The sequence below is a fragment of the Macrosteles quadrilineatus genome, unplaced genomic scaffold, assembly GCF_028750875.1.
Source record: "Macrosteles quadrilineatus isolate MER2022 unplaced genomic scaffold, UCM_ALF_1.0 Scaffold_2__2_contigs__length_208266976, whole genome shotgun sequence".
Lineage (NCBI taxonomy): Eukaryota > Metazoa > Arthropoda > Insecta > Hemiptera > Cicadellidae > Macrosteles > Macrosteles quadrilineatus.
This window is the reverse complement of record NW_026542595.1, coordinates 125199278-125212978: the sequence shown is the minus strand read 5'-3', so window position 1 is coordinate 125212978 and position 13701 is coordinate 125199278. Positions and strand designations below refer to the sequence as shown.

Sequence of the window (13701 nt, the reverse complement as noted above, 5' to 3'; positions counted from 1 at the left end):
GTAGCCTATTTAAAATAGTTTAGTTTAAGTTAGGCCTATTTATAGATTCTGTAAGAAAAATAACTGTTCATGTTTTAGTTTCCATCCTGTCTCAAGGATGTATTATTTCTTCTAGCCGGAAGGCCTATTACTCAGAAAATGTTAGAGTGTTCATGCATCCTCAATTGGTCACTTAACTTAAACCTTGGGCAGTAAAAGGACTGTTCAATTAAGTTGCCTAAGATTGTAGGATTCTGAGGATCTCATCAAGCAGCTAACCAGTTCACCTACTAGAAGAAAATGAAGAATCGTCAACAAAGAAGATTGGAATTCTTTAATTGAAGATAATACAAGTGTGAATCGGTAGTTCGGCATTATATTCATAACTTCTATGTTATGAACCAGCTGTGTACTTATTCGCAAAAATAGATTTTCAACCTGTTGAGTGTGAACGTAAAAAAAAAACACATTCTTAACAAATTAGCGATGTGGTCTTCCAAGTCTTTACCAAATCGAGTCGCTTTGCGTCGTTCAAACACGTGTTACGTCTCGATATTCGGTCCAGGCGCTTTTCGACGTGCGGGTGGATCCGATCGGTCGATTCGTGTATGGGAAACGGTATCGGTATGCCCATCGGTACCGGTACTTGTTCTTTTATTCGTTGTGCCGTTAATAACTTTGTCTCCTCGAGATAGTTACGACTATGGATGACTCGTTTGTTTACTGTGTGATTTAAAGTGTACGTAAAGAATCATTCGTGTCGTCGCCGTTGTGGAGTCCGGGCGTAAACTCCATTTATCGGTTCGTTTCATGGGTACCTTCAAGCCTTCGAGACTGATCGACTTCAATAACCAGCAGCCTATTTTGCATGTGACTGGTCTATTTCCAAGGCTACATATTTGGATAGCTTCAAAATGTATTTTGGTAAGGTAAAAGAACCATACTATGGGCTAGCGCCTTTCTAGGTTCTTCTCAGGTAGCCTAGCCTAAGAATTGCTTGTCAAGCTAAATTACTAGGCATATTCTCTGTGTTAGGCCGTAAATGAATTTTAATAAGTAGATAATTAATTTTGCCTAAAGCTTACAATTTTTTTTATGGTTTTGTGGATCCAACTGAAACTGTTACAAATTAACTTACAGCATTAAACCAGCGGTTATCAAACTAAGTTGTGTGGTAGACTTTTTTAGTCAAAAAAGTGTTAGGCGTTATAATTTCATTTGATGCTGTTCCATCCTGCTTCAAATGATTGTAACTTGTTTGGAACACTTTTTTCTCTAGGTACCCGGTACCACTTATAAATCAAGCCTGATTTCATTCTAGCCTAATGGTTAAAATTCATTGACATTAACCTAACTGATTGATAGTTTGATCTTTAAAATATCTATTCTTTAAAAATTCTTTTTGAGTAAAAAAAAATAGAATCCTCATTATTTTATTTTATATATTTTAAAATTGTTGTGCTTTAATTATTAAATGCTGCCCAGTGCATTTTTAAAATTTTTAAATGCATCTTTAAATTGCCAAGATAGCCTAAATGATTAAATATGAGAGCTCACTTATTAGATTTCCAAATGGTAAATGTACCAGTAAGATACAAAATAAAAGTTTGAAGTCGCTGCTCAGATAAATGAAACAATTTTTGTTATGTAGTTAATCTTCTAATCAATCTTGTGTTTTTCAATAAAATCATTTTCTAAAACACAACCTACATAGATTACCGCAACTCAGCATTTTACAGTGAATCGCTTGGATTAGGATACTAGGCCTACACTGGTAGGTCTGCAATGCAAAAACTTACCGTACTCTTTTCTCTGACTCCTTACTCTCTGTTGGTTGAATAGTGTTTAACAGTTAAAACAGTTGTTATGAATTGAATATATGTTTACTCAGACCTGTTGTAAGTTAATTGAAGCTTAGTTTTAGTTTTATAGGCTAAACTAAATCCTTAATAGCGTTATATGAAGTACGGTACTAAAAATAAAAATCACACCTTTCAAAAGTGTATCTTAAAATACTCCAATAGGGCCATTCTATACGGGTGTACACTACAGGTTTTACTAATGCTTGAATTTCTTCAAAATAAGTAGGCTACCTGATCTTAGATGTCATGAGTTAGATTACATATAGGCACAATGATTTCTGTTAGGCATACCTTTATTTAATGGCAAGAAATACTATGTAGGCCTTGTGTTCATTAGTCTGGTATGATGGAACATGTTTCCTGAACTCCGTCTACCTGGAACTGGCCTTGGTTTATAGTACGGGCCTGTCCCAGGTAGATGGAGAGTTAAGAGACAGGTTCCATCATACAGACTATAACACCTGGGAAACACCCACTTAGAATGGCTAAGTTTAAGTAATTGAAATTGAATATTTTAGCGAGGTATAAGTTTACATCTTAGAAAACTTTAAAGTTTTAGCCAATTATAGTTTTGGTTTAATAATATATATTGAAAATCTATTGGGTGATTTTAGAGCTGATATGTTTTCAAAAATGTTTTAAAACAACTTGTCGGACACCGGAACTAAGAGAAATTTCAAGATTTCTTCAAAACGCTCATTAATCCCCCTGGTTTTGATGATGCAGTATTTTAGGCCTATTACATTTAAATTTTGACCGTTATCATTTTTGCTTTTGAGACATGAGCAGTGTCATGTGAGTATTTTAAGCTAAATATGTAGCTTTGTTTGTTACAGACTAAGATCAGCTGCATTCATGATCTTTTAAGGCCTAAAGTCAATTGGACCCAATTCCAAACCATCACAAAAATAATAATACCGTACTGGCTATTCTCAATAACAATCCCGCCACCTTTCGATTGTACGGCAAGCACTGTCCCATGATTTAATGAAGTTTGTCTTTTTGGTCTGGTGTCCAGAAGGTGTATATCCTAAAAACTAGATGTATACTAACATATCGGTATACTTAGATAGTTGATATTTTTCTGTCTGAAGTAATTGATTTAATGTTTCTTTCCTTTTACTTAGATGTCTTCTCGTCGAAGGAGCCCTGAAACCTCTCGCCTGAGGATGGATTCTTACGCTGCCCCTGCTTCCGGTTAGTGATAGCCATACATCTTAAACTTTACTTAGGCCTACTAATAATTTATAAAATCTCTACCTATAGCGGTAAACTTACTTAAGTGGTTTTCTGCTAAATTCATGCATTATACCTGCAAGTTCTTTAAATACAATTTACTCTTAATTCCTGCTGTTAAATTTTATTTTAATGAACATTTTAACCGTTGATTAAATATTTAAGATTTTGTGAATAAGCCCACTTAAAATTATAATGAATTAAACTTAGTCTTACTATTAAGTAAGAACTAACAGCATATGATAAAACAAAAGTACTCCTCGATTGGTCATCCCTACTGATCACCTAATGATAATACAATAGTATGTTTCTGACCAGTAAAGTTAATGTGCGCTTTGACTCTTGTACTTATTTTATGCTATTTTACCAACTTTAAAACTGGTTTAATCAATTATTTTTTTACAAACCATTCCATGGTCTATATGCTGATGTAATCAACTTGTGGTATAGTAAACCGCAAAAGGAATTATATATGTTCAATCACCAGCAACATTTTCTAGCCGTATTGTACAATTGATGCTTCAGATTGTACAAGAAAATGAGGAGTCTACTACTTGTACTATGTTAAGTCCATAATATCAATGAATAGGAATATAGTCTGTCTGATGGAACCTGTCCCCTGCCCCGGGCCTTAAAGCATTGGCCAGTCCCCACGTGGACGGAGAGTCAGGAGACAGGTTCCATCATTCAGACTATAGTCTACCAGTTTAGTATGATCTAGTGTTATATTTGTCCACTTTAGCTTCTCCACAGAGGCGAAGGGAACTGGACAATGTGATGAAGAAGGCTCGTAAGGAAGGTCCAGATAAGAGCGACTACTGGAACAAGAAGCTCATCGAGGTGGAAGAGAAAGATCCTAACAGGTGTGTGGTAGGCCTAGTTAATAATTTATGGCGGGTTTCCATAATTATTGTAAAAGTGAAATCAACTTCAATAGCCTATTTTGGTCTAGTCCCTTTCAAGTTAGGCCTACTGCATTTTTTAAAATTTGTTCAATCTTTTACACCTAGTGTCATGTCCTGGTAACTTACACGTGTATATCAGTCTGTTTCATAGTGGTGTTGGGTACTACTTTTTCAGAATGGGTACTGGTACTGGCTCCTCTGACAAAAATTCTGTTTTAGTCCTTGTTGGTACCCTAACTAGATAATATCAGTTAATGGTGTGTTATTCGTATTCCAATATTTGTATTTGTTTATTCATATTTTTTCCTGTCTTAACGTCATGTATAACACTTTACCATTATTCTATTCCATTGTTCATATTTGGATATTTAAAACAGATGGTATTGTTTTGAATTAGCCTATTCCTTCCTGTAGTAATGTGTAACACTTTACACATCCACATTTCGGATACGGTCAATGAAGTCAAATAATTATTCCAAGGTGGCGTCACAGTGGTTTCAAGGAGTTGTACGGAAGCAAGAGTCCTTCTGGTAGCCGGTCTAGGTCTCGCACCCCTCCTCCTCGTGGCGCGGGGTGGCCTAAGTCACCTCCCCAACCCACCACTCGACCTCCGTCTCCGCCACGCAAGAGTAGTGCCAGCAAGGTAGAGAAAGTGTCTTCCAGCTCGTCTCGGTCCAAGACATCTCGTCCCAAGTCACCGAGGCCAAAGTCTCCCAGACCAAAATCACCTAGACCCAAGTCTCCTAAACCTAAGGACCCTAGAAGGAGGTTAGTACATAATGTAATTTATCAGTACCACCTTTGAGGGCTCACTTTTGATATGTGTTTGGACTTAGTAACTAATATTTATTCACCTTTTAGACATCTTTGGAAGAGAAAAATTTTTGAGACACTCAGTGGTCAAGCACATCTTATTATTTGGTTATTGTAAGTCATACACTCGTATTACAAACATTACATTCTCAACTTTTGAAAATCTCGCTGTGTATGTTAGGGATTTACAGCAGTCTCGGCAGTCAGTGGGGATGCTTTTCTTTAGCCTATAATAACAGATTAAGGGATGATTTGAGCTATAGGCCTAAACAATAACCTTTTACTCATAAATAATAAAAAAAACAAAAAAAAAACACATAGGCCCTAACTTCTTTTCAGCCCATTGGCGCTAAAGGTCCTCAGACCCTAATGTTGAATTTGACTAAACTGACAATTCAACCATCTTGAAGTACCATTTACAAATCACTACCTAATGAAATTTCCTCTATACATTCGGCAAATGAGTTTCTGCTTTACTATTCTCTCTCCTAATTGCAAAAAACTAATAACTTGGCAATTCATTTCTAGCAGAAGACTCAATAATGGTAATTGTTTTGTTGCTGTACCATAAGAGACCGACAGCTTGAAGGAAGTTGACCTGTTTGCCTTCCGTGCATGCTTGTTATCTGCTGTTCGTTAAGTGTTTATTCTGAAAGATCAGAGATTGCTTAATTGTCCCTTGTACAATCGATTTGTTTCAATAACTCATCCAGTCTACTACTATTTTTAGTTTTCACATTAGTGGTTGATTGTTATAGGTCAAGGTCTCCTAGAACCAGACCGAGATCGCCTGCTGCAAGACCGAGATCACCAGCTGGTAGGCCAAGATCACCAGCTGGTAGGCCAAGATCGCCAGCTGGTAGGCCTAGATCACCAGCTGGTAGGCCAAGATCACCAGCTGGTAGGCCAAGATCGCCAGCTGGTAGGCCTAGATCACCTGCAGGACGGCCAAGATCACCAGCTGGTAGGCCCAGATCACCAGCTGGTAGACCGAGATCACCAGCTGGTAGACCAAGATCGCCAGCTGGTAGACCAAGATCGCCAGCTGGACGACCAAGATCACCACTGTCCTCTAGACAAAGGTCACCAGCTAGAGGAAGACCTAGAACTCCTCCTGGAAGACCAAGATCAAAGCAGAGAAGACCTCCCTCACCTCCTCCCAAGGTAGGCCTACTGTTTTTTTTTTAAACATACAATAAATCTTGCTGTTTTTCTTTAGGACTATTTAAGGGTGATTGTTTCTCAATTCCATTCTCACCAAGAATTGTTTAGGCCTATCACATTATTAATTTCTTATAGCTTCCAAATTGATAGGCCTACTGAAATTAGTGATAATCTTCAATTTAATTCTCCTTTAACTTCTGTGGGGTCCGTTCAGGCCAAACTTTGGTGGCTTAAGCCAAACTAAACTTTTATTTTCATGATTGCAGAGAGTGTCTGCAAAGATATGCAAAACGAAAATTGACGACTTTGTGGAAATCACAGGTGATGTTTACGTTTTGGCCGAGATTGCGAGGATGTCCCGTAACCCCGAAATACACATTTTTGTAGTGACCACGGATATTTTCTTGACTTTGCCATGTACGCAGAAGACATTCGTCTTTGTCGTGACTGCTGAAGACGTTCACAATTTCACTGTGACCTGAAGATGTTCTTGATTTTGACGTGACAATGGATCAAATCAAATCAAATCAAAATATCTTTATTCGTCATCTGTACATGCTTGGTACATTGAATAGTGTCAATGAATAGCCTATATTACATTAAAAATATTTGTAACATAGGCCCTAAAATTAAAAATGTAATCAAATAAAATTAATAGTACAAATTCTTAAAATATCGAACAGAACTTAAGTCACAGACAATGGATGACGCTCAGGATTTTGAAATTGGATAAGCAACTAAGTTACCTAAGATATGGAGCCAGGTAGTTGCACAAAGAAAATGTATCATTAAATGAAAAAGATCATTTCAAAACTACAAAGTAGTTTTTCTTTGTGCTCTTAACTACCAGGAACTATTTTCTAATGTAGCATAGGTTAGTTGTTCATCCATCCCATCTTCCTTAGTTTATAATTTTTCAAATATATACAATTCAATCAATTCTAAAGCAACCTGATTTTGGCCTGAGACCTGTGGTAATAATTTTGACCTGACCCGAAATAAATAAATTCTGGTTTTGTAGACCCTGCGACATAGAGAGCTATTATTGTCAGTACAGTAAATTTACTTAGTTCAAAAGTATTTATTTTACAGAGACGTTCTGAGAGTGTCAGTGGAAGTTCCGTGAGCAGCTGTTCTGATGAGTCTTGCTCCGTCTGTTCTCCCAAGAACAATTTTGACCTGACCCGAAATAAATAAATTCTGGTTTTGTAGACCCTGCGACATAGAGAGCTATTATTGTCAGTACAGTAAATTTACTTAGTTCAAAAGTATTTATTTTACAGAGACGTTCTGAGAGTGTCAGTGGAAGTTCCGTGAGCAGCTGTTCTGATGAGTCTTGCTCCGTCTGTTCTCCCAAGAACAGACCTAGGGATAGAGCGAGGCCCAAGGAGAGAGCGAGACCCCCTTCTCCCAGACCTGTGGTTACTAGATCTAGGTGACGTTTTTGTTTAATAAGACTAAGTTATCTAGATTTATTTAAAACAACAAACATATTTATAAATGTTTTTCTTTTAATATTTTCCATTAGGATATTGACGCTACTCCGTGAATTTTATCTTAAAATGTGAGCAAAAGATGAGTGTGTAATATATAGGCCTAAATGCCTTTTGTGGCTTTGTTATGGGCTAAAAATGGTTATTTTTTAGCCAGGATCATTAAACACCTTAGGCCAATTTTTATGTCAGCTGGGTCCATAATCACTCATGCTTGCCCTAAAAATACTTCTGTTAAACACTATTCTACTTATAAACTAGTTAGTAGGTCAATGTAATTAAATATTTAAATACTTTAATCAATAATTTATTGATTCTTTTATATTTTTCAAACTTTTACTCATATTTTTAATTTTGTTATTTTCAACCCAGGTCTCGATCATTCTCAGTGCCTCGCTCAAAACCAACTACTACTGTTGTTGAAAAACCAAGGAGGAAAAACAAAAGTCGCAAGCGTGAAAAGGAGAAAGTTTTGAAAGTGAGTGTAAAGTTGAAATTTTAAAATTTATATTTTTCATCAACTATGTGCTTAAACATTTTTTACCTGGGTCCCTTTAGAGCAGAATTGACACAAGTTGTGGTCAAAACCAGAAACTTTGATTCTCAAAACCTTAACACAAAATCCTTTTCTGCTTGTTTTAAGCTTACCGTGATATAATAATTTGAATATCACAGTTAATACACTCAAAATCTAAAAAAAACATCTTTTTTGTTGAACCACAAACACCAAAAAAATTAAACACTTTACATTGTTATCCAAAACATGAATGAGATTAATACCTACTTTAAACCTTTTGACAAACAACCAACATTAAACATTACAATAATTTTTACTCTGACACTGACATAATAACATGAATATGAGATCAATACTTAGTTTTGAATCTCGTCAATCAAACCTCAAAACTGAAACTTTTTCAAAGTTTAGATAACTTTGAGATTTTGTTTTGACACAACTTCATATATTAGTTTTTGGTAACTCATCACAATAATCATGACAGTAAAATAGTACTAGACATTTAAGATTCATTAATGCCATCCCTAATGGTTTTTTTGTGGCAGATCGGACGAAAGCGTGGCATCAAAGTGGAGTCTGAATCGGACAGATCAAGCTCTCCTTCACCAGGGCCACGGCTCACTCTGTCTGAGAGGTTTGGCAAGATGGCGCAGTTCTCTGTGGATCGAGACATGGAGCATCGCAACCTACGAATCACAGCAGGCGATCACATGACTGTACACATGGACAGCCCGCCATCTCCTCCGTAAGTCTAGAATGGGATCAAATTCAGGAATTTTTTTCTGATCATATGACGACAAAAACGTTTCTGTGACCATGGCAGATAACAATGATGTCTAATAATGGCCGTGAGATATGATCAGAATTTTGTCGCAATAATTTTTTACATGTTTTTATTAGCCTTTTGTCTGCAATTTTCGTAGGTAAGCTAGCTGAACCCTTTCCAAAAACTCCTTTTGTTCAAGAACTTTGTTCCAGAAATCTAGTGTATTCATAATTTCATAAACTGATTTCAAAAAGAAAACTTATGATGTTAAGTAAACCGATATTTATTTATTGGCGGAAAACTCTAGTTGGCTAACAATAGTAAAGCTAAAAAACAAGTAACGGTAGACTAATTCACTGAATGATTGACAACAATTATATTAACAAGCAACAAACTTCAATTTACAATTAATCTTGTTAATCGATGAATAAACCTTCCTTCGGTTTCATAACTATATACATATTCTGTCCATTGCAGTGGCAGCCTGTCCTCATTCCCCGAGGGGTCGTGGGACGACGTCAGAGTGAGATACACCTACTACAAGGAGCAAGGCTACCTCCGAGACTTGACACTGCAGGACTACATCAAGTGGGAAGAGTGGTGGTACAAATACCAGGACTGGCTCAGCACTGAGAGGTATTCCCGATATGACGGGTGAGTCTGTCACAAGTCACATCTGCCGTCAATTATTTTGTTTTAAGGAGTTTAAGTACATGATAAGCCTATGCTCTTACGCTCCTTTGTCTTGCTAGCCATTAAGTAATAGGGTTTTTAACCCAAATCCAAATTTAGAGGTTCACTGTTATAAGCAAAATAAGGTTGTAAGCCCTGTTTCCTTTACTTCATTGCCGATAGTGATTTTAAAGATTTTTTTAGTGATTTAAAAATTTTGTTAATTTTTAAAATATACAAAATCTTTTTAAATTCTTAAAATTTTAGTTTTTAAAATTTTTTAAATTTAGTTTTTTTTAATTTTTGAAAATTTTAGTTTTTTAAATTGAAAAAATTTTAGTTTTCTTATTTAAAAGTTTATTAAAATTTTTCAAATTTCAAAATTTGTTTAAATTTCAAAATTTAAATAAAAAAAACTTAAAGAATTAAAAGTTAAAAAAAAACTTTGCGAAGGCGTTAATAATAATTTATTCTTTACATGGAAATATTGCTTCAATAGTATTATAATTTTTAAGAAGTTGCAAATGATGAGAAGTTATGTTAGTGTAAGCAGTGTGAGACATGTTTTACTACCTACTGTAAACACAGCCAAAATAAGTCATTTCAAAATCATTCTAAAAATAATAACACAAGACTTAAAAGTTGTTTTTTTAATATTTTTCAAGGTTATCTATATATACTAACTGATATCTCCATGTTTCCTATGCCGAAGAGTTATTAAGTTAGGCCTTATTAATATTTTGTTATATACTGATGTTTTTACTTATGTTTTTTAATCAAAGATTTTAAATATTTTTGTCAAGTTTTTAAAACTTGTATTTCTGAACTTAAAAGTAGGCTAGATATAAATTTTTTTATTACTTTTTATTAAACCTCATTCCAAAAAAATCCTGTCCCGCGGGAATTAAAACAATTTCGTCTCGTCTCATCTCGAAGTGAAAAATCTAGTCTCGTCCATCACTAATCGCCGATCAGCTGATATGCATTTTAGTATTGTCAAAACGGTTTAGTGTAAATGGGAATTGATTGTGGATAAGACTCAATATGGTATTTTTGCAATCTCAAAGAGTCTGTATTGTATTAAAAATTAAAAGATAAAAAATTCTTCATCAGTAGATACGCAATAAGAACCCAAATACCAAATTTACATACACACAGTCTGTAGCTACTTACACATCTACACACACTCAGAATTCACTCGAAAAACACTCTAGGGTTCAAGGAGGATTAAAACAAACATTTTTACCCAAAACTCACACATTGACATTTGGAAAAAAAGTCTATCCAAAGGCCTATATTATTTATAGGCTACTATGTATAGGGTTTGACAGAAAAAAAGACAGTAGGTCCCTACTTTCGTTCTAAAACTACATTTAATTTTCATTCCAAATTGTTAAAATATCTGCTCATTTCTAATGATTTTAATGTAGGCCTATGCTATTCTTTCATTTAATTTTGACTACTTCTTGAAAGTTCAAGCACAAAGTATTGGTACCGTTGGTATAATTTTTGTAACTGAATCTTAGCCTTTAGGAATGGTTATCTTCTTAAGTTAAATTGTGAACACTTATATACGGTATTGTCTTATGTTTCAGCTACCCAAGTCCATTCCGCAGAAGCAGTCGGGTATAATAATAACCTACTTTTCATTTTGTGACAGTATTACTGGCAAATTTTATACATAGATGTGGACTTTGGTTATTTCACGGTTTGGGTTGGTAAACTTGAACAGGGTGTGCCAAATTGTAAAAAATGATAAAAGATTAATTAACCTGGCTAAACTGTAATACAACTGTAAATGTATGATTTTAACGTATCTTAAACAGTTTTAAAAACATCTTAATTGCTTGTAATTTAATTATCTTAATTGTTTTTTATTCTTAGTTGCCAATATGTTTATAGAATCAGCTGCATGTGCATGAGATTTTATTTTTTCATATTTTTTAGTTGAGGTTACAATAATTATTTTCTTTACAATTTTTTAGATGTTGAAAGAAAAGATATTGTGCAAATTAGTTCTAAGAATGACAAAGTGACTCAAATTTTAAAATCTAGAATCTCAAGTCTGCCAATGCTAGATTAAGTTGCTATTGTTTCTGACTTGACAGTTAAAATTTAGTTCCTTGCAATGACGACATGTTGTGTATTGTTATAATTAATTGTAGAATGTTATTTTGGACTGATTTTTGTTGGATTTTATGATGTTGTAACATAAATTGATAATGCTGATAGTGCAAACACTACTTAAATCAAGAAAAATCAAACCACCATTCTGTAAAATTTGTATTAATTCTCATTAAGTACACTTGTACTTATTATTACGCTATGGATTTGTTGTTAGTAGAACTTCTTATGTGTCAACAATAACAAATAACGATTCAAACAATATAATAAACTTTTTGATTTTCACAGTTGTGTTGAAATATACTGGGTGGACCTGAACTGTTCACTATATTTTTACTTGAGCATTAAGACTAAAATGCAGTTTTTTTTTCATTGTTTGCTTTTTTCACAAATCTCTCTTTGAATTAAGAATTTGTTATTATAAAATTGGAATACGTTATATTAAAACGACGGCCTATCTATTACAGTCCTAACCAGGGTAGGTACTATAGTACCTTAGTAGGACATGAATATTAAATAGTAATTATCTTAAGTTTAGGCTGTTCTGTTACCCAAAACAATATGGGGGTTACAACTGGTATACAAATTAGGGGTCTGCAGGCCCCCGATATTTTCTGGTCGGGTCGGACCAGCCCAAGAGATTTGTTTTGGCTAGAAAAATGTTGGTCGCTTTTATTTTTGCGATCTCAGAAAGTGTCAATGGAGATAATAATGTGATCTAAAATGACAATTTTGTCACGAATGCAAGTGATGATCATGGTTTTACCCTTATCATGGGAGACAATGATGTCACTGTGACTGCAAAAAATGTTTACTAGTTCGCCGTAACCGCAGAGTATGTTCAAAATTTCACTACATCCTTAGAAAATGTCTTGGTTTTTGCCGTGACAGCGAAAGACTTACAATTTCACCATGATCACGGAAGATGTTCACGATTTTACTAATTCCGCATTAAAATCCATTTTTTAGCCCCTGAGCTGTATAATAACTAAAATAGGCTTTACCTTCGTCACAGCAGCTCAAATTCTTGTGGTGTAACTACGTTATGGCGGTTTTGTCATTACAATGCCATCGTCAGACTACAAAAACTAGGCTGAAGTAGCGTCGTTGAAGTTTAAACACGTAACACATACAAACAATAGGAAACATTAAAAATATTTACAAAAACCGATCACGCCTGTCATACTAACGGTTGACATGTTCCTGTTCCGAGCAAAAAACCGTTTTTATTTAAGACTGCAAAATATGTTCTAGATTAGCCGTGACCGCTAACATTGTTTTTAATTTTGCCATTTTAGGTAGAACCAATTGAATTATTAGAATAAATTATTATTTTTTTTAATCAATACTTTCCAAAGTAACCCCCCGAAATTTTGGCCCGACCGACCCAAAGGAAAAAGTCCGTCCCACAGGTCCCTAATTTTTTACCACCAAAGTATAAATTTTATAATAGGCTACCATGATTATACATTTTTATCTTGACCTAAGATACTATAAAAACTATTTTGAGAGTTTAGGTCACCCTGTATATTGGTTCTGTAGTTAAAATGTCTTGTTTATACATGGAATGTTTATTTGAGGCTGCTTTAATCTTTTATTTAGAAAATGAATTTGTATGTATATGGTCTATGATGTAGGTGAGGTAAGTTATTTATTTAATATTCTATGTATGTTTAGGATTAATATAGCTGTTATTTATTTATTGTTTTCCTTGAAGTCAAATGTTTATTTTCTGGCCATGTAAAAGAGCAGCTTTCCTTTGTTCATAACATGTATTCTATGTGACTGAGATTTTTAGTGATTTTGCATCACTAATTTTACTGACCAACAAATAATAAAACATGATTTTAAGGTATATGTTAGTTTAATTTTGTTCCTATACATCTCAAATGTTTTGAACCACTTTGCTGTTTTTGTGTCGTACTATGTTTCAACCAGTTAAATCATACAACATAAAGGATGTGTCCACTATTCAATTCAAACCTGTCAAAGGTCTCCCTCAAGGTTGGGTCAGGGAGGCAATAATGCCCTAGACTGCTTGGCCATTGATCAGTCCGATTCTAGAGAACATCAGAGAAAATAAGGCGCGTGAATGCTAAGCATAAAATTAGGACGGTCTGCCACAAAAAATGTTATACGAAGATACGGATCCAAGGTGAAACCTCCTAAA

General features: G+C 34.7%; 1 protein-coding gene across 1 annotated transcript; it reads left to right on the top strand.

The window, feature by feature from the left end:
* The first annotated feature begins 73 nt into the window (after positions 1-73).
* On the top strand, positions 74-13386 carry LOC128984861 (serine/arginine repetitive matrix protein 1-like). Its single transcript, XM_054404230.1, has 11 exons — positions 74-903; positions 2969-3038; positions 3820-3940; positions 4463-4750; positions 5554-5959; positions 7052-7147; positions 7243-7394; positions 7825-7930; positions 8515-8714; positions 9213-9389; positions 11003-13386. The coding sequence occupies exons 1-11, from the start codon at positions 790-792 to the stop codon at positions 11037-11039; spliced, it is 1767 nt and encodes a 588-aa protein (XP_054260205.1). The 5' UTR covers positions 74-789; the 3' UTR covers positions 11040-13386.
* Positions 13387-13701: the final 315 nt, after the last annotated feature.

Coding starts and splice junctions, on each gene's coding strand:
- LOC128984861 (XM_054404230.1), top strand. CDS start 790: ATGGGTACCTTCAAGCCTTCGAGACTGATCGACTTCAATAACCAGCAG. Junction 904..2,968: donor TAGCTTCAAAATGTATTTTG/GTAAGGTAAAAG, acceptor CCTTTTACTTAG/ATGTCTTCTCGTCGAAGGAG. Junction 7,148..7,242: donor ACAATTTTGACCTGACCCGA/AATAAATAAATT, acceptor TTTATTTTACAG/AGACGTTCTGAGAGTGTCAG.